The sequence below is a fragment of the Lithobates pipiens genome, unplaced genomic scaffold, assembly GCF_037356315.1.
Source record: "Lithobates pipiens isolate NorthernLeopardFrog02 unplaced genomic scaffold, aLitPip1_a1.2 Scaffold_27, whole genome shotgun sequence".
NCBI classification, from domain to species: Eukaryota; Metazoa; Chordata; class Amphibia; order Anura; family Ranidae; genus Lithobates; species Lithobates pipiens.
In genome coordinates this window covers 60,053,188-60,080,766 of record NW_027507788.1, presented here as the reverse complement: position 1 = coordinate 60,080,766, position 27,579 = coordinate 60,053,188, and the positions used below count along the sequence as shown (strand labels likewise).

The following is a 27,579-nucleotide window of genomic DNA, read 5'->3' as shown; positions in this document are numbered from 1 at the left end:
TTGGGGTTCCAGCATCCCTGGACAGATAAGTATCCTAATATTAAAAGTCAGCAGCTGCAATATTTTACTTACATTTTTTTGGTGGGGGGGGGGGGGGGGCTGGAGTTCTGCTTTAACTCAGTAATGGCATGATTGAATACTCAGAATTTCACTACAAATGTCTGAATGAAAATAACTGGTATATGGCCAGCTTTAAATTGGACATATACCTCTGACCACATGTTGTGGGTGGACGCCTGCAGGTTCTACCATCCACTGCTTCTAATGCCACGTACACACGGCCAAACTTTCTGGCAGAAAATGTCCGACGGAATCATTCCGTCGGATATTATGATCGTGTGTGGGCTTCATCTGACTTTTTTCTTCAAAAATTCAGACGGACCTAGAAATAGAACATGTTTCAAATATGTCCGATGGAATCAATTTCTATCAGCAAAAACCAATCGTCTGTATGCTAGTCCGATGGACCAAATACAACGCAAGGGCAGCTATTGATTACTGGCTATTGGACTGCCTTTTCTAGTCCCGTCGTACATCATCACGTTCAAAACGAATGAACTTTGGTCCGTTCATGTGTGGGCAAGTCCGTTCAGTCAGAAGCCCGTCAGAACTCATCGGGAAGACCGCTGGACCTTTTCTGCCGGAAAGTCTGGTTGCGTGTACGCGGCATAACTGATGATCTTAGCCATACCTGTCCTATCTCTGCTTGCCTGCTAGAGCTATTGTGGGACAGTCTGACAGATTTATATATATATATATATATATATATATATATATATATATATATAATTGTGTGTGTGTAGAATTCAGAACTAGGACCCTCATTTAATGGAGTGCTGAGCTGGAAACACTAACAGGGTACATTTCTAAGTCTAGAAGGATCCATAATTAATCTCATAATTTTCTTCTATCTGTTTTTTTATTTTAGTGGCTACCATGTTGAAACCATAGTTTCCGTTCTGTACACTACTATTAATAGAAAAAATATCAATTTTGTTTTGACCAGTTTGTAAATCGAGCGTAATGGGTAACAAAAGAGTTTCAGCTTTATTACTTCAAGACAGCATATTCAAAACGTAGTAACATACTGGGGGTTATTTACTACAGGCAAATCTCTACTGTAAGTGCACTTGAAAGTGCCGTCGCTGTAGATCTGAGGGGGACATGCAAGGGAAAAAAAACCCAGAATTTTTGCTTGCTCGTGATTGGATGATAAAATCAGCAGAGCTTCCCCTCATTTTCGATCTTCCCCTCAGATCTACAGCGACTGCACTTCCAAGTACACTTTTGCAAAGTGGCTTTGCCTTTAGTAAATCAACCCCACTGCCTCGTATTTGTGATTGTACAGGCCAAGGAGTGCTGCAGCTAGGGCACTTAAAAAATTTCCATAGATTTTAGTCATTGAAGCTAAAGGATACAAAACGATGTGGCTTATTCAGCAAATTGAAAAGCCTGTGGAAAAGCCTGTAACCACCGGTACCAGTCCAAAATCATGTGTCATTGATCTGAATAACTCATGATGAGGTTCCACATAAAACTCATCCAGGTTCCATACTGTATTTATCATCAGTGCTCTTTGCAGAGCTGTATTGAATATGCCTATGTGACATGCAAATTGTGGACCTTGTGTTGCTTTAAAATAAATAATATACCTTGTGTCTATAAAATAATGAATTTTTCAGCTACAGTGAGCTACTACACCTTTTTAGTTGCTAGGTCACCTTTTTCACATGCTTTGTCTTAATTTTTTTTTCATGTTTCCTCCTAAAGATAATACTGCGTGATTATCTAAAACCTACATATTGCCGCTGGCTTGTCCTTCTAGTATTAGATTTCTGTCTTTCATTTTTTTTTCACCAGATAATCCTGCAAATAACATATATGTCTTGTACCTTCATGTCTACATTTGTTTCTTCATTGTATCTATGGGGTGACCAGGGGCAGCCTGTCCATTAAGGGTGCACGGGTGCAGCCTCCCCTTTCCATCATTGCCACCACCCCTTATTCATGCATCCAGCCCCTTTCAGGATACCAGGAGCATGAATTTCAGCGGCTTTTTAACAAAACAATTTTTTAAAGGACCTGATTAGAGCCAGAGGCTGGAATACGCTTCAAAATAGGGTGGGCCTGGATGCTGTTTTTAGATTTTACACAGTGTCTGAACTTTTTTTTGGAAAAGCAATTTGGGTTGTAATAAAACAAATCTTTCCAAAACCCCCACATATTACCTTTAAAGAAAATCTAGAGTTGCTGACCGCTTCATTTCTTCAGTTATTTTTATTTTTTTTAAATCACTGACCTGGACCAATTATGCTGATAACTTCTGAAATTTCAGATCTACGCGTTTATTCCAAGTCAGTGACTCAGAATGGATGAAAGGCAGTGAATTGACATAAAAGCCAGGTAACTAGCATCCATCAGTGCAAAATCATATGCATGAAACACTTGGGCACCCTGTCCTGAATAGCTAATCAGATGAAGATTGGGCGGGATGGCTGTGGCCCCCCAGCCATGTGTCATTGTGTTGACCTTTGACCACTCCCTTTGCTGTGAAGTCCTGCGGTGACTAAAGCTTGGTACACTAACCCAGTGGGCTGAAAAACATAATAAAGAGCTCGAGAGGAGCCAATGTTCTAACTCTGCAATGATAGTGCAGTGATCTCCCCTGCTGAGCTATTGTGTTCTGACAGTGGTACCGACTCCCCCCCTTCGCCAGAACACACTGGCCATTGGCTGAGAGCACTGATTGGATGCAAAATGGCATACCTTTTTTGGTCACGACCCTTCGACAGAAGCAACACAGGCCCAATGTCGGCCCGTTTCTATTGAAGCTGCTGATGTTGCCTGATATTTGGCCAGTGTGTATGGCCCTTAAGAGGGCTGAGGAAGCAACCAGTGTGCAATGGGATGTAGGGACCCAACACTGTCAGATGCTGAAGAGGCATTCAGTGACTGAACTATAGACTTTTAGTATAACCTATTACAGGGAAGTGCTGGTTTTAAAACCCTGTAAAATTTTGTAAAAAAAAAAAATGGGAGAAATATCAAAGCTGTTATAACGGATGTTTGCTTTGGAAAATACTAGTTACCTGGTTGTCATGCATATCCAGTGATTTTTTTTAATACGCTTGAGTCCTTGACTTGTATAAAAAAAATAGGCAGATCAAGAGTTCAGGCTTCACTAACCAGACTTTATTCCAATTCAGGGTTAGTGACTTAGACGGCCAGGGCACTAGAATTTTCCGAATGTCAGCCTCCGTTATTTCTCGAATGACTATTAAAGAGATAGATTAGGAAATATTACAGTATTGCCCACTTGCATCCCCCTCCATGTAGAAGATTTTTTTTCTCTTCACCTCGAATACACTAAAAAGTTCCAAGTGGAGTTTTGACTGTGATTGCCAAGCAGAAACCTTACACGTATTTGTTTTTAACCCTATACACTATTTTTATTTTAATTGACCAGTTCTTACCTGCTTTGTAACTGAACACTCTGGGTCATTTATTTTAGTTTTTCAACAATTAACTGCTGTCAGAGCTCACATGACATTACCTTCAAAAAGGCACCCCAGGTGCAGCAATCTCCACCCATCTTGCCTGTAGCCATAAGCATGCAGTCTCCTCCCTGCAGTTTAACAAAAGATAATGCAGAGCCCAGGGACCCTTATCTCCCCAAGGCCTGGGAGGGACTGTGTTTTCAAAACAGCACCTCACTGACCCCACCATTGAAAAAAGTTGAAAGGCTGAAAGTGGCTCCTCCATTAAAAAAGTAAGACAGGAAAATTCAGAGGTTTGTTTAGTGTTAAACACTCTCCTGCCATTTATTGATCACTTGCCCATCTTGTTCCAAGATCAGGTTTCCAGTTAACGCTGACGGTTTCCTAAAGCTTTAGCCTCACAGGTTCCATTTACTCTGTGTGAACTAAATCTAATCGGATTAAAATAAATATAAAAAAATCTCTTTGACTGCAATACACAAAATAGGTACAGGATAGGTATAAACTGGAAGCTCCAAAACACAGATGGTCAACAAGAAGTGGTCTAGCCACCTAGATGGTCTATAGAGATTAGATCATGGTACGATTGGGTGTCGGTGAGTATTTCTGAAATAAAAAAAAAATTGTTGAAGGGTATTGTAAATTTGCATGTTTTCCTGTATTTGCTTCAATTACTATTGTCAAAAGGGCAAAAAATTATGGTAAATCTAAAAGTTGATTGTTGTCTCTAGAACAAAAAATGAAGGGAGATCTTCCAGTAGGAACACCTGTTACGAAGTTCATCTCTCACTTCCCGTCTTGTTTCCAAGACACAGGAAATCTCTCCAGTGGGGCAAACACAACATACAAAACATTGGCTACAGATGCATGTTTGGGTACATGTAGTGAACGTTACCTGTTTACTGGACAACATCAGTAGCTTTTGGAAGACTCTTGTACTGTTTACATGTACTCTGTGTACGTTTGTATAAAATTATGCCTTTAAATACCTTCGTTAAGTTTCTGGCCAGTCACGTGACCTCCGGCCGCTCTCCTCCCCCAATGTAAGGGCTACAGTTGGAGGGGCTGTTCGGACAGCACAGCGCTCATGTGACCTCCCCAGCTGACATCAGAGGGGGATCTTGGCCCCTCCAACTGTAGCCCTTAGATCAGGGGAGGAGAGTGGCCAGGGGTCATGTGACCGACCAGAAACTAACTGAAAGAAGGTATTTGGAGGCATATTTATATACAAACCTGTACACAGTGTAGTATGGCTTGATAGACCAGAGGGGCTGGCGGTAATATTTCTTTGAGTTTGCAACTACTTTAGCAGTGCACTCCCTGTTTTTTTAGGGTGCCTAAATACTCATGTGGCTAAACTCTAATCTGTATACTGTATATGCAGAGTGATCTCACATCTAGATTAAAAAGCCAATTTTACCAATTGCGATGCACAGCACAGATGAACTAATCTCTTGCTACTGCATAGGCCCTGCCGGCTGTACAAATACCACAGTAGTGCCTCATCTGATTGAATGCAGTCGCTGTTGGACTGACAGTTTTACACCTGACTTCTCTGATTTATCGGTCGAGGGACATCGGGCAGGAATCAGTCCTTACTGCTGAGTGAATTTTGGCTGGTTCACCAGGAATCAGTGCGAAATTTAGAGTGCATGGCCAGTTTATGTCAATGCTTGCCAGTTTCACTAAATTTGGTGATCCCGCTATTGTGCTGCTCACGGTTCTTCTTGCTGGAGGCTTTGACCTATGGAAGCAAAACCCTGCTTCTACCAATATGTGGCTTGAGATACGTCAGCCAGGTTGGGGTCACGAACCTTGGGAACAAGCAGTTGTTTGGTGTGAACATAGAAAACCATCATTCCTTTAATGAAAAACAAAATCTAAATGAAATCATTTAAATGTTATTTTAATCTGCAAATTGAGGTTTTTGCTCTTTGTGTTCTATTATTCCTTATTTTTTTTATCACATTTTTATTAATGTGTCTTCTTGTTTACTTTCCTCTTGATTCTGTCTTCATCTCTGTCGTGTCTTTCTGCTATGCATCCTGTGTCTACTCTCTGAAAACTTTCTCACACTCTTTCATCTGTTGCTTCAATCCCCTCTTCCTGTTTCTCAGGGCGGAATGAGTTAATAGCCAGATATATAAAACTACGGACAGGAAAGACGCGCACAAGGAAACAGGTGAGAAAGAAACATAATTGTGTTTTTTAGAAAAACTTTAATTTCCTCCATGCTTTTTCTAATTACATGGAGGCATTAATTTGTAGTCCACGGGGCCGCTAACCTTTTAAAAGTTTTTAGGAGCAAGTCATGTTTATTTATTTTCAAATGAATCTGTCATGCAGCCGTTCTTCAGCTCATAAAGGGAGTCTATGGTGGTGTTTTACTAAAGACAAATAGTCTGTTCACTTTCCAAGGTAAGATGCACTTAGCAAGAGAATTTTCCCCAGAACTTCCCTAGTGAATGTGTGAAGCTCTGCTGGCTTCCATCATCGAATCATGTGTAAGCAAAATGTTTATTTATTTATTTATTTTTTGCATGTGCTTTGGTATTCCATGCAAACTGAAATTTCACCACATTCACTAAACTCTGGGGTAAGGTTCTTTGCAAAGTGAACAGCCTTTTTGCAAATCAAAATTTTTATGTTGAGATTAAGAGAAGCAAACTATTTATTTTTTCCTGAACCATACTGGATGCAGCATCAGCCTCTGCACTGAGAACCAAGCGATCGAACACTGCCAATTGCCCAGTTTTCAGAGCTCTGTGAGCAGAGAGCTGTAGACTGCCAGTCACAGCTCTGTTCTGCTCGCTCATTGGATAGTTGAGCTGTGGAGGGGGCAGGGATTGGCCGGGTCAGTCTCTCAGCGGCTTGCGGCATTAAAAATGAGCCTAAAACACGTTAAGCATTTGGGCCTTCATTAATTTCATTGACCAGAATTGTAATTTGTTTGGCCATTGAAATTGGTACTCTGGCCATTTAATGCTTCAGGCGTATTTCTGCCCAAAAGCTGTTCTCCTTAACCACTTGCCGACCGCCTCACGCCGATGTACGTCGGCAGAATGGCACGGGCAGGCATAAGCACGTACATGTACGTGATTTGCCTCCCGCGGGTCGGGGGCCCGATCGGGCCCCCGCCCGGTGCCTGCGGCGGTCGGTTTTCGTTCGGGAGCGATCCCGGACGAGGGGACGGCCATTCATTCATGGCCACCCCCTCGCGATCGCTCCCGACGAATGGAAATCCTCGGTGACATCACTTCCTCTCCTGTAATGTAAACACAGGAGAGGAAGTGATGTATTCTCTCCTCCGTGTCGGTATTTTTCGTTCCGACACGGAGGAGAGCGGATCAGTGAGTTGCACCAACACATCCCACACACAGTAGAACATGCCAGGCACACTCACACCCCCCCTTTACCCCCCGATCACCCCCCCAATTACCCCTGCCCCCCCAGTCACAGTGACACCAATGTCATTTTTTTTTTTTTTTTTTTTTTTTTTGCATTGGTGTCATTTGTGACTGTAATAACTGTTAGGGCAGTTAGGGTTAGCCCCCTTTAGTTCTAATGTACCCCCCTAACCCCCCCAATAAAGGTTTAACCCCGTGATCACCCCCCGTCGCCAGTGTCACTAAGGCTGGGTTCACATTGCAGCGGTTTATGAGAACGAATGTGATTCGCACCGCACTGCAGTGCAAATCACATCCGATCTCTGTGCGATTCGAGTTCAGCCATTCGCCGCACCCGCCGCACCCGCCACACCCGCCGCACCCGCCGCAAATTCGCACGGGACCCTTTTTTTGGCCCGCAGCAGAATCGGATCGCATGGGTGTTCACACCATGCGATCCGAGTTTGCAGATCGCACTGCGATATGCGAACTGATCTGGGGGTGTCAGTAACATTTCACTGACACTCCCAGCAGTTCGCATAGGGCAGTGTGAACTGCCGCCTGGAGGCATGCGATGCGGGAACCCGCCGCGGATTCGCGGCGTTCCCGCATCGCTCCAGTGTGAACCCAGCCTAATAAGCGATCATTTTTCTGATCGCCGTATTAGTGTCACAGGTGACGCTAGTTAGGCAGGTAGGTATTTAGGTTCGCCGCAGCTTTTTATAGCGCTAGGGACCCCCATATACTACCGCATAAAGCCCCCTGATTGCCCCCTAGTTAACCCTTTCACCAGTGATCACCATATAACTGTTACAGGTGACGCTGGTTGGTTAGTTATTTTTTTATAGTTTCAGGGCACCCGCCATTTATTACCTAATAAAGGTTTAACCCCCTGATCACCCGGCAGGTGTCATTTGTGACTAATAACTGTTAGGGCAGTTAGGGTTAGCCCCCTTTAGTTCTAAGGTACCCCCCTAACCCCCCCAATAAAGGTTTAACCCCGTGATCACCCCCCGTCGCCAGTGTCACTAAGGCTGGGTTCACATTGCAGCGGTTTATGAGAACGGATGTGATTCGCACCGCACTGCAGTGCAAATCACATCCGATCTCTGTGCGATTCGAGTTCAGCTATACAGATAGTATGGCTGAATTCGTGTCGCACCCGCCGCACCCGCCGCAAACTCGCACGGGACCCTTTTTTTGGTCCGCAGCAGAATCGGATCGCATGGGTGTTCACACCATGCGATCCAAGTTTGCAGATCGCACTGCGATATGCGAACTGATCTGGGGGTGTCATTAACATTTCACTGACACTCCCAGCAGTTCGCATAGGGCAGTGTGAACTGCCGCCGGGAGGCATGCGATGCGGGAACCCGCCGCGCATTCGTGGCGTTCCCGCATCGCTCCAGTGTGAACCCAGCCTAATAAGCGATCGTTTTTCTGATCGCTGTATTAGTGTCACAGGTGACGCTAGTTAGGCAGGTAGGTATTTAGGTTCGCCGCAGCTTTTTATAGCGCCAGGGACCCCCATATACTACCGCATAAAGCCCCCTGATTGCCCCCTAGTTAACCCTTTCACCAGTGATCACCATATAACTGTTACAGGTGACGCTGGTTGGTTAGTTATTTTTTTATAGTTTCAGGGCACCCGCCATTTATTACCTAGTCTCACTAGTGTACCCCTAAATTTAGGGGTGTCTACTTTCTAAAATGGGGTCATTTGGGGGGGGGGGTTTGTGCCATCTTGGCATTTTATGGCCTTCAAAACTGTAACGCCCTTAGAAAGCCTGAAGGCGGTGCTTGGTTTTTGGGGCCCCGTACGCGGCTAGGCTCCCAAAAAGTCCCACATATGTGGTATCCCCGTACTCAGGAGAAGCAGCAGAATTTATTTTGGGGTGTCATTTCACATATGCCCATGGCATGCGTGAGCAATATATCATTTAGTGACAACTTTGTGAAAAAAAAAAAAAGTTTGTAATTTTCCCGCAACTTGTGGCAAAATATAAAATATTCCATGGACTCAACATGCCTCTCAGCAAATAGCTTGGGGTGTCTACTTTCTAAAATGGGGTCATTTGTGGGGGTTTTGTGCCATCTTGGCATTTTATGGCCTTCAAAACTGTAATAGGTAGTGAGAAGTGAACTCAAAAAATTACGCCCTTAGAAAGCCTGAAGGCGGTGCTTGGTTTTCGGGGCCCCGTACGCGGCTAGGCTCCCAAAAAGTCCCACATATGTGGTATCCCCGTACTCAGGAGAAGCAGCAGAATTTATTTTGGGGTGTCATTTCACATATGCCCATGGCATGCATGAGCAATATATCATTTAGTGACAACTTTGTGAAAAAAAAAAAAAAAAAAAAAAAGTTTGTAATTTTCCCGCAACTTGTGGCAAAATATAAAATATTCCATGGACTCAACATGCCTCTCAGCAAATAGCTTGGGGTGTCTACTTTCTAAAATGGGGTCATTTGTGGGGGTTTTGTGCCATCTTGGCATTTTATGGCCTTCAAAACTGTAATAGGTAGTGAGAAGTGAACTCAAAAAATTACGCCCTTAGAAAGCCTGAAGGCGGTGCTTGGTTTTCGGGGCCCCGTACGCGGCTAGGCTCCCAAAAAGTCCCACATATGTGGTATCCCCGTACTCAGGAGAAGCAGCAGAATTTATTTTGGGGTGTCATTTCACATATGCCCATGGCATGCATGAGCAATATATCATTTAGTGACAACTTTGTGAAAAAAAAAAAAAAAAAAAAAAAGTTTGTAATTTTCCCGCAACTTGTGGCAAAATATAAAATATTCCATGGACTCAACATGCCTCTCAGCAAATAGCTTGGGGTGTCTACTTTCTAAAATGGGGTCATTTGTGGGGGTTTTGTGCCATCTTGGCATTTTATGGCCTTCAAAACTGTAATAGGTAGTGAGGCGTGAAATCAAAAATTTACGCCCTTAGAAAGCCTGAAGGCGGTGCTTGGTTTTCGGGGCCCTGTACGCGGCTAGGCTCCCAAAAAGTCCCACATATGTGGTATCCCCGTACTCAGGAGAAGCAGCAGAATTTATTTTGGGGTGTCATTTCACATACGCCCATAGCATGTGTGAGCAATATATCATTTAGTGACAACTTTGTGTAAAAAAAAAAAAAAAATTTTTTTTTTGTCATTATTCAATCGCTTGAGGCAAAAAAATAAAATATTCAATGGGCTCAACATGCCTCTTATCAATTTCCTTAGGGGGTCTACTTTCCAAAATGGGGTCATTTGGGGGGGTTTTGTACTGCCCTGTCATTTTAGCACCTCAAGAAATGAGATAGGCAGTCGTAAACTAAAAGCTGCGTAAATTCCAGAAAACGTACCTTAGTTTGTAGATGTGACAACTTTTGCGCAAACCAATAAATATACAATTATTGACTTTTTTTTTACCAAAGACATGTGGCTGAATACATTTTGGCCTAAATGTATGACTAAAATTGAGTTTATTGGATTTTTCTAATAACAAAAAGTAGAAAATATCATTTTTTTTCAAAATTTGCGGTCTTTTTACGTTTATATCGCAAAAAATAAAAATCGCAGAGGCAATCAAATACCATCAAAAGAAAGCTCTATTTGTGGGAAGAAAAGGACGCAAATTTTGTTTGGGTACAACATTGCATGACCGCGCAATTACCAGTTAAAGCAGCGCAGTGCCAAAGTGTAAAAAGACCTCTGGTCATTTACCAGCAAAATGGTCCGGTCTGAAAGTGGTTAATGCGATTTTTGGCGCATTCAGAGTTCTGCCCCTAAACACCCTTGCCTCTAAATGCCTGTGTGCATGGACATGTAGGCTAACCTAGAGGGGCATTTAGGGGCAGAAAACATTTTTTTTAAAAGGCCAAAGGTCTGTACAGTGGACATATGGCAGCTGTAGTGTGCATGAGACCTAAGACATCCTTTTGTCCAAAAAAATAAGTGTCAACAAGTAATAAACACAAGAGACACATTTTTGACAATTCCTTTATGAAAATAAAGAAAAAAACGGTGTCCCTCAATATAAATCCATTGTCAATCACGCCGCCCGCCGACCCAAAAAATACAAAACGCTCCTGTTGACTGTCTGCTCTGCCCTTTAAAATTTCTTACATTTCTGACGCCACTGACTGGTGCATGCTGGGCATGTGACATCACAAGAGGGCAGGGTCACCGCTGGAGGTGGCCAGGTGGCCCTGCCCCTTACCTATATAAGAAATATCATAGCGCAGAGCAGGCATTCGGCAGGAGGCCTCCCAAGTGGCGGGAACATTTTTAAAAAATTTTTTATAAGTGGGCGGCGTGATTGACAATTCCATACGTTGAAGGACACTATTTTTTTTTAATTATTTTAATAAAGGAATTGTCAAAGCTTGTTTCTGTTTATTACTTTTTGACACTTTTTTGGTGAATGGGTAGGGGTACTATGTGCCTGCTAACTATTCACATGGGGGGCGGGATCTGGGCCCCCTTGTTAAAGCCCAGCCTGCAGACCCCCACAACCACTGGGCACAGTTGTGGGAATGAGGCCCTTATCCCCATCAACATGGGGACAAGGTGCTTGACGAGGATAAGGCCCTTGTCCCCATCAACATGGGGACAAGCACCCCCCCTTGTTGCTGGCATGTGGCCTTGCTGGTCCCCCCTTTCCTGACCTGCTGGGCTGCATGCCTGGATAAGGGTCTGGTATGAATTTTTTGGGGGGGTCCCCACACCGTTTTTTTTTTCTTTTTTTTTTTTTTTCTTCTATTTTCACGTGGGGTTCACCTTCAAATCCATACCAGACCCGAAAGGCCTGGTTTGGACTAGTCGGGGGACCCCATTCTGTTTTTTCTGTATTTTTTAACTTACACTTTTTTTATTGTTCACCTGACAGCTGATGACTTATTGGCTGTTAAGGGTGCCATGGCCAGCTTCCCGGCCCTGCTCCTTAACAACCAGCTTACACTGCACCCTGATTGGGCAAAGCTTTGCAGGGTGTTTGTCAGGGTGAACACCGTGCAAATTCGGGTGTTCATCAAATGGCCGAAAAGGCAAATATTCAGCCCAAACTCATGCTCTGGCCAAAACGGTCCCCCATCCCTACTAGATATCAGTGGGCAGTAGGTAAAGATTTTACAGGACTTTATGTGGCTTCCTAGTTTTATGAATACCAGATATTAAACAAATATTGATAAGGTATACATTAAGGTTTACCTCCCCTCTTCTCTTCATGGTCTGTCGCAGACTATCCTGCACATCATGTATATTACAGTAGACCAGTCAGCTTCTGGGTCACCTGTAATAGACTTCTTGGCTGTTTTAGAGCACTTGAGATCGTCGCTTCGAGTAACCCAAGTGACTCCGCTGTAGCCACTTCCTGGCTAAAGTGATGTTGTTGATCTCTGCATATTTTATAAATGTAACATTGCTTTTAAATAATGCATTTAATTTCAGCTCATAGCTGTAGAAGGGAACAGCTTGCAATAGATCATTAGAATGGAAGGACAGGTGAATTACTTTTCCCCTTATGATTAAGTTCAGAGACCCATTACTGTTTTCTTGAGAGTCGAAGCAAACACAGAAACTTTAAACTAAAGTTTGAACTTGTAATAAGACAAAGACATTCTTAATCTTAAAATCCCAATGATAGTTATTTTATTGCCCCTTCAGTTTGAACTTAACAAAGGCAGTTTAAATCTAATGAATTTTGACATTTTAGTAAAGCGAGGTGTACATTTTAACCAAATCGGATACTGTGGTGACTGTTTATCTGTAATTGATAGTGCAAATAATACATGAACGTTTGTCTGATCTTTGTAAAACTTTTCTTATATTGCCACCCTGTGGACAAAAAGGATTTTACATGGCTTGCATTGCCTTTGTTTTAAGGGTAATATAGATTTTTTTTTTTTTTGCTTTGCTGTTAAGTTTTCGATGCTCAAGCTGGAATCCCTAAATTAGTTTTTTTAATGTTGTTGGCTTTTTTTTTTTTTTTGTATAGTTACATTGGTCCAAGTATTCATATTTCATACCTGGTTGATCCCTGTAGAGGCAGAGAATCACTGTAGTAACAGCAGCTGCTTCAGTGATCCTCGCAGTCTTCCCGGGGCCTGTGCCAACCAGTTGTCTTGCCCAAAGGGGGTTGTCCATTGGGCACTGCCACCAATTTTTTTTTTTAAAGAATACAAGGCATTCTCTGATTGGACAAAACTGAGATCTCAACATCACCACCCTGCCTCTTTACCATGTCCAATCTGAGCACATTTTACATTTATTAAAGTGCAATGCTTTGTCTGAAAGCCAAGTGAGCGATAACCTTTTAATTTTTTTTCTTTATTATTTTATATATGTGGTTTACAGTTACTTGACAAAAACGCACAGTAAAGGAGGTTGGGGTGTGTAATAAAGGCAATCTTTTTGTCTCTTTAGGTGTCTAGTCACATCCAAGTTCTAGCACGGAGGAAGTCTCGAGAAATCCAGTCCAAGCTTAAGGTAAGTAGGAAACTTTCTCTTTATCTGCTGGCTTTAGCCTCTGCTTATGCCTGCTGCATTGTATATGACTCTGCTTCTGTGCCTGCATCCTGACTTGCCTGCATTTATGTATGGCTATGCTTCTGCTCCAGACAGGATGAACGTACATATTAATACCAGCATTATGCAGGAATAGATCAATGTTTGTGTGGCAGAAGCTGACCATCCACTGAATTATCTATATAATGGGCTCATAACATTGTTAACTTATGAAGTATGGGGATCTTTTGGTGGTAGATTTGTATGGGTTCTCAGGAATATAGAAAATGAATCCAGGGCTTGATAAAGGCCATTTTCTGAATCTATTTCAACTTGTAGGAGTTGACCTTTTAGCAGTAAGCAACATATTTTGCTTATGTTTACAAAATAATTATTTTATGGGTGTTTTGTACTAGCTAGATGTCTGATGTATTTTATGTTTTGTTTGATACCTGGTTTTATTTTTTTATTTAGGATTAATGATACATATTCTTTTTAGATCAGATTCAAATTTGTGCTAATGAGATATATATATGAGTATTAAATCTAATGGCTTACTACATATTTGTAGTTAAGCAAACAGTAGTACAACCAATAGTTGTAAGTGTAAAATGATGTATTACATGAGGATGTAAGGCCGTAGTGTAGTTTTTCCTAAAGTATGCCGTATGTACCATTGGTTGTTTTTACCATCGGTGCAGATGTCTCACTTGTAAGATTGAGGGTTTCCTTGAGGAACTGCCTTGTAGAATATACTTACTCTAGTACCTGTTACCAGTGGCAAATAGGTAGTGTGGTGAGACTGTATGGGCTTGTGAGTCTAGTAGACATGTTGGAGAAGACCTCATCCCAATGGTTGCTTGTAGTGTAAACTGACAAATACCAATGTGTGTCCCAAAGTTACAGTGAAATGTCAGTTTGTTGACTTCTATGTTTTTTGTTTTCCTATTATTTAGGTTTTGTGTATATACTCAAAGCATGCAACACAAAATACTTACCAATAAGCTCAAATTTGTTCATATTTTTATTGTCATCTCTTAATCTCATAGAAATTGCCAATTTTCTCATTGTATAATGGAAAAATATTCACAGATTTTTCCATATAAATATAAATTTAAATGAGAGCAAGTAAAAAATTGGCAAATCTTTACATTAAAAGTGCTTTAGGGCCTATAATGTTGCACTTTGCCACACCTCGCCATAGATCAGTCTATAAATGTTTTTCAAAATGGAAACAGTCATGTATTGAAAAAAATTAAAGTGAACCTAATTTACATACCCAGTGTTGCAGGATGATCCTTGGTTGTTGCTTCAGGGATAATATAGCCTTGTAACCTTCCAACTAATACCTAAAAAGCAGGGGTTACATGCAGGATAATGGGTCAGCTATAGTGTATGGGTAGATTTTAGATGATTAGAATATAAATTGGTTAAACTGTTCTAGGTGGCAGAAACTCTATGTGCAAGCGAAACACAGAACTTTCTTGCATTAAAGGCAGACCATTAGAAGGGAGTATGCCTTGGCAGCAGAATAACATAATATCAAACGGGTACTGCTGTTAATGTACAAGAGTAAAAGGATGCAGGGAGAGGAAAAAAAATGCAAATGTTGTGCCCTCAGCACAGAATCACTAGTTTATAAAAAAAAAAAACTTAACAGGAACCTTTACATTCTTAAACAGAGCTGCAGCACTCTAATTGCATTTATGAGTATCCAACAGAGCTGTTACACTGTTATTGAGAATATGCCCTTAGATTTGGGAAATGTTATGGACGCCTGCACAAAAATCCTCATAAAGCCAGTGACAGATTTGTTGTCATGCTGAGCCCATAGCAGTTGCATGACCTGGCTATGTCTACTGTTCAACCCTTGTTCTGCTATAGAATGGAAAGGCCCCCCTAATCCTGTCCTCTTGATGGATTTTGTAGTTTTATCCTTTGGTAACAATTTGTTCTAGACTGGTCTGTCCTGCCTCTAGAGCTGTGACCAATTCCTGTTCTGCTTTGCCTGCCATTTGTTATGAATAAGTCTAAAAGGCCGGTGCCATGAAAACACTATTTCTGAACAGCAGCACCACCATGGATTAACATCACAGTGTGAATTTTAACATGTCTTGCACTGACATATCCAAACATTTATCCTCACTTTGTCCTTCTGAGTGACACATTTTCTATACTTTACCATTCTTCCTTTACTGCATCCTTTCACAGTAACCACATTCTATAACTGAACCGCTCTTCCTTTCTGCCCCTAACCACCCTAAAGCTGCCCACTCTGTCTGTCTTTATTATGATCATGTATTTCTAAGTTGTTTTCCGTCCTGTTGTTCATTGAAACACATGTATTATTGTTTTGATTCACGTTTCCACTCTCTTCCTACTGTTCCTCTATGTCCCTCCCTTCCCTTTACCCGACCCTTTTCCATTTCATTCTGTCCAACTTCCCTGCCTTCCTCCCTCCATGTGGACTGCAACTTTCCTGTTCTCCGCTCTGGATGACAATCTCTTTGTGTCCAGGCTATGAACATGGTAAGTTGGTGTATCAAAATACCTTAACCTCTTAATATAGTCCTCTACCTTTTTTGATGAATTTGGGTTGTATGGAGATATTGCTTTGCATGAAATAGAAGAAAATGTAGTCATTTGGCTTTGCTGCAGGCTACAGTTAAAATCGGTGAAATGCTAATGATAGTTTGGAAACAATGCCACTTTGTCAAAAGGTCCATGTACTTTATCTTAATCTGCATTTTTGTTCTCTGCAAATCCTGATACATATTACTTCTGACTAGGTCTGTGGTCTCTTGTCACATGTCCCCACGTTGTGCAGCCACTTTTTCATGCCTAAGGGGCATATTAATAAAGTGGTGAATGTGACATTCACCATATATTTACTGCAGATGAGTTTTTAGTGCATGTATGTTAAATTACAGGGGATAACCAACCATCTGTGCATATGTGGTGAATGGTCACCGCCACCATTTTATAAATATGCCCCACTATGTGTGTGTGTGGGCCTGCAGTGAGATTAGGCTAGGTCCAGATCTTTGCGTGTCAGGAATGTGTGCAAAATTTGCCCGCATTCCCTGCGCAGAGAAACGTGCTGCCCTTTTGTAGACACACAGCGGTGCCATTAATTAGCTAAGAATCTATATATGGTACCGTATATTATCATGAGAATATTACACAATTGTATGGTAACTTGAGAATCGCAAGAAAAAATGTTAACAATACAATATGGAAATGTGTAATGGCTCCCACTGTAAATGTGTGCACTATTATAAATAAAAAGTTAAAATAGAATGGAACTAAAGGCAAAGCTTTTCTTTCATTTTTGGATAGAATAGGGAAGGTTATAACCTCATCAGGTTTTATATTTCCATTTGTATCCTGTTGGGATATCCCCCTTCACTTCCTGTCCCATAGCCAAAACAGGAAGTGAGAAGAAATCCCTGCAAAGTGAGGGAATCACTAGTTGTCACTAGGATCACCAAAGCCCGTGCCCCCATTAGACGATTTCTATTCTATTTTGCTAATGATGGTAAATAGGACAAAGAGGCAAATCTCTCTAACAGGGATACAGACAGTAATAAAAGCCAAAAAGCCACTCCTATCTTTTCCTATAATAAATATCCCCAAAAAATATATAAAAAAAACATTTTTTCCCCCCACAGTTTAGGCCAATATGTATTCTTCTATATATTTTTGGTAAAAAAGACCGCAATAAGCATTTATTGATTGGTTTGCGTAAAAGTTATAGCGTCTACAAAATAGGAGATAATATTATGGAAATTTTAGAAATAATTTTTTTTTTACTAGTAATGGCAGCGATCTGTGATTTTTTTTTATTTTTATTTTTTTATTTTTTTTTATCATGACTGCGACATTATGGCAGACATATTGGACACTTTTGACACTTTTTTTGGAACCATTGGCATTAATACAGCGATCAATGCTATAAAATTCTATTGATTACTGTAAAAATGTCACTGGCAGTGAAGGGGTTAACAATAAGGGGGCACTGCAGGGGTTAAGTGTGTCCTAGGAAGCTGTAGTCAGTGTACTGTCACTAGGCAGAATGGGGAAATGCTTGTTTACATTAGCATTTCCCTGCTTTTCCTCTCTGTGAGATGATCGCGGGTATCCCCCCGGACATAGGGTCTGCGGGACCCGAGGTCGGACTCGTGGAGCTCGCGGTGTGCTCACCTGCTATGCAAGCTTTGCGAGGTCACGTAATATAACGTGATTTTGCGCAGCGGAGCCAACCTGCCACAGTAAAACTGCGGCGGCTGGTCCACAATCAGTTAAACTACAACATATGGTCCGCCGTCCACAAGATCACCTGTTTGTCACTGGATTTGACTCATCCTCTTTCTATGATGATGCAATTCCTTTTTTTATCAATGTAAAGACATTTTGATGCATGGTGAACAGCCCCGAAGAAGCAGCAATCTAGTCTGTGAAACGTGTTGGCTACCCAATGTACACAAGCATCTGTTCAAGCTTTTTGTGACCAAGTATCAATGTTTGTCATTGTGGATATGACTAAATACTGTTACTATTTTAATCATGTACATTCTCAAAATAGGGTCCCGGACGGAAATAACAGCTGACAGAAATGTAACTCTGTAAACTAACCCCCCCCCCCCCAAATAAAATTGCTGCACTCAAAGTGGAACTGTAGTCTCTAAAACATCTTTATAAAACATTTATGCCATGCACTGAATGATTGACTGCTGGTGTGTGCTGTTAGACACAGTGCCAATGCACTTCTTCACTGAACTTTATTGAAACGTTGTAAGAGAAATTTCTATAAAAGTTCTCTTCAGTCCAGCTGTGTTGTGATGATGTGATTTGTGTTGCAACCCACTACTTTGAAAAAAAAAAAAACACTAGATGCAGCACTTTAACTTCAGTGCACACCACATTGGGAACAAGACATTTTGTCTTATCTGTGCATTGGAGCTGCTCTGGAAATAGCGGCCAGCGTAGCCCTAACGCCTCTGGTGTGAACGAGCTCTCTTATTACTAACACTTGAGAGGTTTATGTGCTTTGAAATGCAGCACATCCTGTATATTTCATTTTCAGTTACTCACAAATATACTTGCATCAGATTCCTGGCATCTAAGCTATGCAGAGGGAAGGAATTTGCAATGTCAGAGTTATGTAGTAATCCACCTCTGTGTTCTCCCAAAAAAAAAGTGTCTGGTATGCAGTGTCCTTGCAGGAAGTACTCCAAGCCTTCTAGTCACATGACTATCGAGTCACTCAGAATTGCTGAGGGCATCTGAAGCAGTGAGCATGACTGGGATTGTTATAGGAAGGCCTTAATTCCCAGGAGAGGTTCACTAACAGCATCAAATGTGCTTCTGGCTACCAGAGACAAGGCCACAGTGAAATCGGCATAGGATTGCAAGGAAAACTAGGCTTGTAGACTTAGACTTTGAGGTTTAGAACTTTGTGAGAACTTCAATTATGTGGTAGAGCTTTTCTAACTTGAAAATAATGGTTACAGTTACGCTTTAAGCTTAAGAAGATCGTCATTGAATCTTGCATAAGAGTCAGCTGTGCCTGTAGGCATAATACAGGCTTTCCCACCTTTTGGGCGCCACTACAAAGATGTAACAACTCCTCTCCTTCAGCAGTTAATGCTGGAGGCTCAGAGATAAGGAAGTCATTGTGTTATGCCATAACGCCTTTCAGCCTTGGGTGAAATTATCCTTTAAGCATAACTGTGCATTAAAAGCTAATAGTAGAGCACAATCTTTCCCACATAACTAAAATGTACTTGAACAGCAGTACACCTCAAAGGAAAATAGCTGTGTATTCATTGAGCTTAAGGTGATGGACGTCCTTTTTTTTTTTTTTATTTTTTTTTTTTTTAATTTCTTGTTTCCTTCTAAAAAGTGTCAGTTTGAGAAATGTGTCCTGTTACTGCCAGAAGCATTCTGACTTGGCTAGTGCAGACTGAGTGATGTCAAAGTAAGTTAGGAGAAAGCGAGAAAAGTAGCAAAGAAGTTGTATAAATACTGAAGGGACATTTTTTAAAGCTAAAATTCTTTCTTCCAGTTCATTTAGTGCATGTCACAAATCTTAATCTGCCCTGAGTGGTGGACATGTGAGATGTTTTTTAGTTCTCATTACTTATTTCTTAAGCTCAAGTTTATGAGTTGTCAGTTTATTTTTACATTTCAGACAGAAAATTTCAGACCCCAAGTTTCTCCTAGGATTGTTGGGTAAGGAGTGAAGAGAACATGATGCTCTTTTTTTCAAAACTTCTTGACGAATCGGATATGGCACCTCCTTTAGAACGCAGAGGCCTGTAAACCATTTGTCTGTGCATGGATGAGCATTGGGCAGCACTTTTTCAGCTAGAAACTTTCAGACCCCAGCGTACTCCAGATGGAGTTTCTCTTGGGATTTTGGGTAACAAGTAAAATATAATGCCCTCTTCTTCTTCAAACCTCCTCATCGAATCTGACCTGGCACCTCCTATAGAACTCAGAATGCTGTAGACCACTTGTACATGAATGAGCATTGGGCAACACATTCTCAGGTTCTTCCATACTAGACAATTTGTAGGAGCCCGAGCAGTAGCATATCATCCTGTAGTTTGCAGAGTTGAAGTTTTGCTATTTTATATGATGCCCAAGCATTGTGTTGGCTTTCAATATTGGAAGCCCGTGCAAGACGTGGATGTGTGGCTCTTGGTGCCATAAACACATTTTTCCAGAGTGTTGCCAAATGCTAAGATACCTGTTTATAAGGGAGAGAGGATGGCATTATCTGCCCTTTGGCTTTTATGCCTTATTTTTAAAATGCCAGCAGTGGGTAGAATTTGCAGTGTCATATATGATTAAAGAAGAGGCTGGTTACATAGCAGCCTTAAAGTCATACTACTTAAATATGCTGGCTTCTAAGCAAACTGTCCCTGGAGTGTATAACGTGTGTGTGTGTGTGTGTGTGTGTGTGTGTGTGTGTGTATAACTGTGTTAGGGACTTCAGAATGTGAGCTAATTTTAGGAGAGGGGACTGATGACACGTATATTTTACAGCTTATGTTCACACTATACAAATACACTGTGAGATCAGAAAAATATGTATGGGGTTGCTATGAGTTACCTGGCCAGTGCATTTGAAACTGCCTTCTAAAATAAGCTGAGATATATGTGTTAAAGTGGTTGTATTTCACATTTTTACCTACAGTTAAGCTATAATCAGGCTTACCTGTAGGGAAAATTAATATGTCCTAAACCTGTACTGTTTAGGAAATATTCACTTTGCATGCAACCGCTGACGTCAGCAGTGCATGCTCTCTGAAGGTCTGGCAGATCAGGCCAGACTCCTGTGCGGGAGTGACGTCATTGCGGCTCCGGACACTCACAGCGCCGGAGCAGCAAATCCCTAAGAAATGCAGAGGGAAGATGTCAGCTCCCTCAGCGGTGACCAGGAGGCAATGCCTTCGTTCTAAGGTATTTCGTAATGAGCTAATATGAGGTGCATACTAGCTCATTATGCCTTTGCCTTGTAGGATTTTTTTTTTTTTTGCGAGCATACAACTGCTTTAAATGGGAAGAAATTACAATAATGTTATTTGTTTCTAGTCTGTTGGCTAATTTAAAAAGGACTCCTGCTGGTTTACAAATAATTAAATCTCAGGAGATGTACACTTCCTCCCATGTCGCTACCTTCTCTTTACAATTTAACTTTTATTGAGCACCAATAGTGTAGCTTTTGCTATAAATCTGGTTCCCAGATAGCAGACTTGTGGCTCTCCTACTCTGCAGCCACCCTGTCCGCCCCCCTCTACCCTGTCCATTTACTGATCACATTGTATTTTGCCAAGCATTCTGTGACTAGACCAGGGGAGATGAGCAGCAGGTAAATAACAGGACAGCTGCTATGTAAGAACACCAGAAGTTTAACAAAAGATATACTGTCATTGCTTAAAGTGATTGTAAACGATCATCTTGTAAAACAACCCATTCAATTTAAAATATAAATGAAAGGCAAAACATTTATGTATAGATATAAACAAACATAATGAATACCTTTTTTTTCCCCCCTTTTCCAGTGATCGCATTCCCTCTGTTCTCAGCTGCATAAGGGCTGGGGGAGGAGAAGCAGCAGAACACTGAGCTTCCCAGTGAATGACTGTGCAGCAGGGGCATGTCCGTGATCGCATTACCTCTGTTCTCAGCTGCATAAGGGCTGGGAGAGGGGAAGCAGTAGCACACTGAGCTTTCCAGTGAATGACTGTGCAGTGGGGGCATATCAGGACAATTGTGATCATTGGAGGAAAGTACATGGAGTTCCCAGCATAGCTAGAGAACTAACCACTGTGTGCTTTCCTGCTTAGTGTGGTCAGTTTTTAATAGAAAATCTAGCAGGCTCACCAGGGATTTCACATAAAGGAAGCAATTCATAAAGAACAGGATACTTTCTCATACAAGTACATAGTACATTAGGCACAAATCAAGAATATGAAGTGTTGGGGTAATAAATGCTTTAAATAAAGCATACATACCAGGCAGATATCCAGGAGGTGGCATACACCTCTTGAGATTTAATTACTTGTAACCCAGCGTTTTTGTTTTTTTGTTTTTCTTTCCAAAAATCTGACTGCCAACAAAAAGGCCGGCATAATGGTCAGAGTTCTAAATATTTAGGATAAAAGGTTGCCTGCAGCAACCAGACAGATTTCTATTGTATTTTCATTGTGCTGGTTAGACACAAGACGGCATGCGTTTGGCCTTTTCCTCTCCTACAACCAATTTTTTATATAGCAAAGTAGTTCTAATAGTAGTCAAAATCAAAGTGACATTCTTGTGGTTGGATAAACATTCTCATATGGGAAGTGGGATACTTGAATTGCATTTTGATAAATTCTGTTGGTTGCCTAAACAGACCACTTCCTCAAAAAAAAAAAAAACACATTGAATGAATTTATTAATATTTATGCAGTATTCTTTTTCTTTCTTTTTTTTTTTTTTTTTTTTTGATGAATTGGTTAAAAAATGGCATTTTGGAAATTTGGTAGCTTTGTTTTTTTCAAACACTTTTTTTTCAAGTGTAATGTCCCTTTTTTTTTTAAAGTGGCAGGTTTACGTAACCGCTGCCCACTTATTCCCTTTGGAACTTGGCCTACTGTTCAACTATAAGGTGCAAATGCCCCCTTTCTGAGTATGGGGGGGGGGCATTTAACTCACTCCCCCTTCTCTCATATGACAGCACTGGTGCTTGGTGATCGGGCAAAAGCCCAAGTTCATTTTGAGGAAACTGCACACAGGTCAACACTTTGATATGTAAAGAAGCCATAGGTTTAAAGACATACCAGTATTTCATGTTTCTGGATGTGGCTCCCTTATGTAAACACCCCAGGATAAACTACAAAAATTAGCTTAGGCAGAGATGCACAAAATCTTAGCCCACGTACACACGGTCGGAGATTTTGCCAACCAAATCCGTCGGATTTTGCCCGTCGGATTTAGTCCGAAACTGTTGCATACACACGGTTGGGCCAAGTTGGCGAAAAATCCGATCTTTCAGAACGTGATGACGTAATTTCGTTACGATGGGACTACATTCAGGCTAGTAGCCAATAGCTTTGATGTAGGAATTTGATCTGAGCATGCGTGGCACTTGGTCCAATGAAAATGCTCTACACATGATCGGATTAGGTCCGTCCGGCCCAGTTGGTCGGGAAATATTTCCAACGTGTTGGAAAATTGGGTCGGACGGAGATTTGGATGGAATCAGTCCGATGCATACCACACACAGTCGGATTATCTGATGACACGGTCCGATAAGACTCATTCCGACAGATTCTCCGACCGTGTCACGGCTGATTGCTAAAACATAGACGGCTACCTTTTGAGAGAACTCAATATACAGTGTTTTAGATATTTGAGTCCATAAATCATAAGCCCTTAAAATCCATCTTGTCCAAAACTGCTATCCCCATTTTGTGTGGACACTGTTGGATTAAATTCACTGGTGGCTTCTTATATTTTCTGGAGACTCATTATTTATGATTGCCAAAAATGTTGCCCAAGATGAAATAAGGAAGAAGGTGAACTAAAAATGCAATAATTGTAATTCATTTTGTGTTTGCTAACATTTTTAAATGTGTTTCTACATTATTGTAAATAGGCAAAATCCTGTTACAGTATGTTAGCATGATTTTCTTTTTTTCTTTTTTTATATTCTGTTTTCAGGTTCTGTTAATTATTCGGAGATATATATATAATATTTTTTTTTTAACCATAACATTAATAAGTTTGCCCACCAATGCCCTTTTGTTCATGTTGATAAAATAAAGACAACATTGTTTTCATTTCATTTAGATTCCTTAACCTAGTTATTTTGTTTTGTTAACTTTGGTTAATTCGTTCAATTTGTATTCGGGATTAGTTTTGTCTTTTCTAATTTTTCAAATGTTTTTTTATTTTATTTTTTTCAAATCAAAAAGTTCAAATCGTTACATTTTAAATGGGTCAAAACAAATATGTTATTTTTTTGGATTTGAATGCGACAAAGTAAACAAAAAAAAAAAAAAAAAAAATCATCAAATGATTACAATAACTCTTTAAATCACCTTTGCCTTAACAAAAACAGCATTATTTGGAAATTGTACTCTAATAAAACACACAGTCTTTGATTTTCAGAAATATTTTTACAGTTAAAATTTGAATGGAAATCAGTGTAAAATTGGATTCGAATTTCAATTTGAATTTTGAAAATTCAGAAGAATTTCGTTTCGTTATTCGGAGCATTCGGGAAACAGTTTTTAGACTGTAATTTGTGTATTTGGAAATATCTGAATAAGAAAAAAATTGTCCAAATATTAATTGAGAATGAAACGACCTGCACATGTCTACAGTATATGTATTATAATGGCTTTAGTTTGTAGTCGTAGCAAGGTTGTAAAACTGTTTTATCCCTTAGTATGGTTGTTTGTTCATACTTATGATGTTTTTGTGCTCATGTTTCAGGATCAGGTAGCAAAAGATAAAGCTCTACAGAGTATGGCAGCCATGTCTTCAGCACAACTTATTTCTGCGACATCCATTCAGAATAAGCTAGGAGTACCCAGTATATCACAGTCCCCATTCCCTCCCAATGCAGGGGTAAGTAATCGCCATAGTTTATTGGGTGGGTTGTTTGTTGTAAATTTTTTTGCTTTTCAAAAAAGGCCCCTAAACTCAAATGCCTAAAAATGACATTAAACGAACCTGTGTACATGTACACATAAGATAACATTGGATGAGTTCAGGAGCAGCTGAAAAAAGCAACCAACTGCCTCTGAACGTCCGTTTACCAGCAGCAGTGTACATGAGGCCTTGCCACTCTCTGCAAAATGGAAAGAAAAAACGTTTTGCCTTTAGGGATACATTAAGGAGAACAAGGACTGCTGCATCCTCCTAGCAAACATTGCAGCTTGCGTTAAATTTAGCACAAAACAGACTCTTAGCTGGATGGTCCAGTCATTTAAGTCATCTGACATGCTGTTTTTTTTTTTTTTTGTCCCCTGGTGCAAGAGACTGAGCAATAGAAAGTCCAAAGCACCATTTTAACCCCTAAGGCAGTGGCCTTAAAAATGCATTCGTTTGCAGTACACATAGTGCTACGGCAGTGTAGAATTTAGAAAAATGTTTTAGTGCTGGTAAAGCTGGCCATAAATGGATTGATATTTGCTGGTTGGGGACTGTTGGTATATTTTCATTTGATGAGCGCAGACAGCCTATCGACTGCAGCATTAGGTGTATCGGTGTATTCTGACAATAGGCATCAGATCGTTGTGTGCTTTTTTTGTTTTGTTTTTGTTTGTTTTTCTTCCATCAGTCAGCTGGATGATCAAAAAAATTAAATAAAAATCCATCTATTACCAACTTTAGAGGCTGGTTTCCTTATATTCCTTATATGCCTATGGTTTTTATTCTGTTCCCTTGTGAAGCTGCAGGGACACAGCAGAAAGTCTTACTTACCTCATGGGAGATATAGGGGTTGACTTACTAACTTACTAAAGGCAAATAGGCTGTTAATTTTGTAAGGGAATTTTCTCTCAAGCTCCATGAATGAGGTGAAGCTTTGCTAACCTCCCATCATTCAATCATGTGCAAGCAAAAATTCAGCTTTTTTCCTGTGCATGTGACTTGGGGCTCCACCTTGCTCAGTGGAGGATCGCTCTGTCGATCCCCACGGAGCAGGCAGATGACAGGTCTGTCAGAGCGCCGCTCTCCTCTATGGGGGATCGGATGAAGTCGGACCGTAGAGTTCGTTTTCATCTGATCCGATCTGCAGACAGATGGAAAAGTGGGGTTTTCCTTCGTCATCAGAAACGGAGCACAGCAGAGACTGATGTCAGTGGATATTCATCTGCTGACATCCGCTATCCCATAGAGATTCATGCATGTCCGTTTTTTATCTGAAAACGGATGGATGAAAAAACTGACATACGGTCCGCCCATGTGAAAGTGGCCTTTAAGTATTTTTTGCAAAGTTAAATTTTCACTACATCCACAAAGCCAAGGCTACATAACCTTTTTAACGTGAACATTTTGATGCAAAGTGAACAGCCTATTTGCCTTTAGTAAATCAACCCCAAGTCTTCAAGCACAGCTTTTATAGTAAATTCTGCAAATGCATTTTATCAATCAAATTTATTCTAATTCTTTCTTTTATTACTTTGAACACAGATATCAAATTTGTTGCAAACAAAGTGTAGATATGATAAATCCTTTTTTTTTTTTTTTTCCTCTAGTCTCCAGAATTTTTCCAGTTCTGGCCTGGAGGAGCTGGCCCGCCCCGGCCGACACAAGAGTAAGTACTGCCCACTTACACATTTTGTCATTAATCTCTCTGATAATAATGTCACATTCTGTACAAAACATATTTTCTTCCTGGCAATGCATTCTTATAACATGTTTTTCTATAAGACTTTTAAAACATGCATTGAGAATAACTGTTTTATTTTTATTTATTTATTACAGATACTTTATATAGTTCTTTCAATTTACACAGCAATTTATATATATATATATATATATATATATATATATATATATATATATATATTAGTAATTAGTGTATTGACCTCAGTCCCTGCCTTCAAGAAGCTTACGATCTGCTTAGTTCCCTAACTCATATTCATACAGCCAGTTTAGACAGGAGCCAATTAACCTACCAGCATGTGTTAGGAATGTAGGCTTTATTGCAATTTTAAAGTTAAAGGCTAAGTTCATCCTTTTTTTTTTTTTTTTTTCTAAATTCCAGCTCCCCTATGCACCAATATAGCATTCATGTACTTTTTTTGCAAAAATATCAAAGCTTTCTATAAAATCTACAGACACTTGCGTTTGGAATCATAGATGGAGGACAGTAAGGTATCTATTGCTTCTGTATTGCGTCCTTACATACTGTAGGTCATGATACAGGAAGGAGTTGACCAGCTGACCTCATTAACACACACCCTGCATCATCCTCCCTCCCACTCCCAGCTGCAGGTTTTTTAAATGAAAGGCAATTAATCAGTGATCATCCTTCTTGCTAAATACACAATATACAATCAGATTGCGTAGTGTATGGCCATCTTTATAAAAGTGCATAAAAGGGAGTGGACAAACACTCAATTGTCAAAACCCACATCTCTGCATAGTGAGAAATTACATTCCCACATGCTTGGTTTTTTTTTTTTTTTTTGTGAGGTGGGGAGGTGCTTTGGAGTATTTTCACTCATCACACATAGGGCAGCCCATCCACCTGAATGTGCTGCCCTACACATAGCAATCGCCCCAAAGAAGCTTCAGAACTTTTTTTTTTTTTTTTTTTAGCAGAGCTTGGTGTGTTTTTTACTGCAATTTTTGGTGCATCGCATTTCTGAAATGAAGCGCATAGATGTTAATGGAACCTCTTCATTCTTGTGTTATCGCACCAATTTCACTTTCAGGACCCATTCACATCTACCATAGTGGGAGCGAACATTTTGTGTCTCGTTTTTCCTGTGAGACGCATAGAGCAGCCTTCTGATTTTAATGGGCTGTGCTATATGTGGCTCATGGGACATGTTGGCGTTTTGCTGGTTGCGTGTTTTATACTGTGCGTTTGCAGCATTTGCCCCTTGTTTTTTCACATAGCAAAATGTGTGTTTGCTTCTGTGTTTGGGGTGCTGTTACCAATTAATAGCACTGAAAGCGCAGCTAGTAATCTT

The 27,579-nt window shown here is 40.6% G+C and overlaps 1 protein-coding gene across 6 annotated transcripts in view; it reads left to right on the top strand.

Moving 5' to 3' along the window:
- Positions 1 to 27,579, top strand: part of TEAD2 (TEA domain transcription factor 2) — a 120,150-nt gene that overhangs the window by 74,938 nt on the left and 17,633 nt on the right. For all 6 annotated transcript variants that reach the window (XM_077456993.1, XM_077456989.1, XM_077456995.1 and 3 more), the window contains exons 3-6: positions 5,615 to 5,679; positions 13,292 to 13,354; positions 24,365 to 24,499; positions 26,134 to 26,192. In XM_077456993.1, the coding sequence (XP_077313119.1) occupies positions 5,615 to 5,679; positions 13,292 to 13,354; positions 24,365 to 24,499; positions 26,134 to 26,192 (322 nt within the window). The remainder of the gene's footprint in view (positions 1 to 5,614; positions 5,680 to 13,291; positions 13,355 to 24,364; positions 24,500 to 26,133; positions 26,193 to 27,579) is intronic.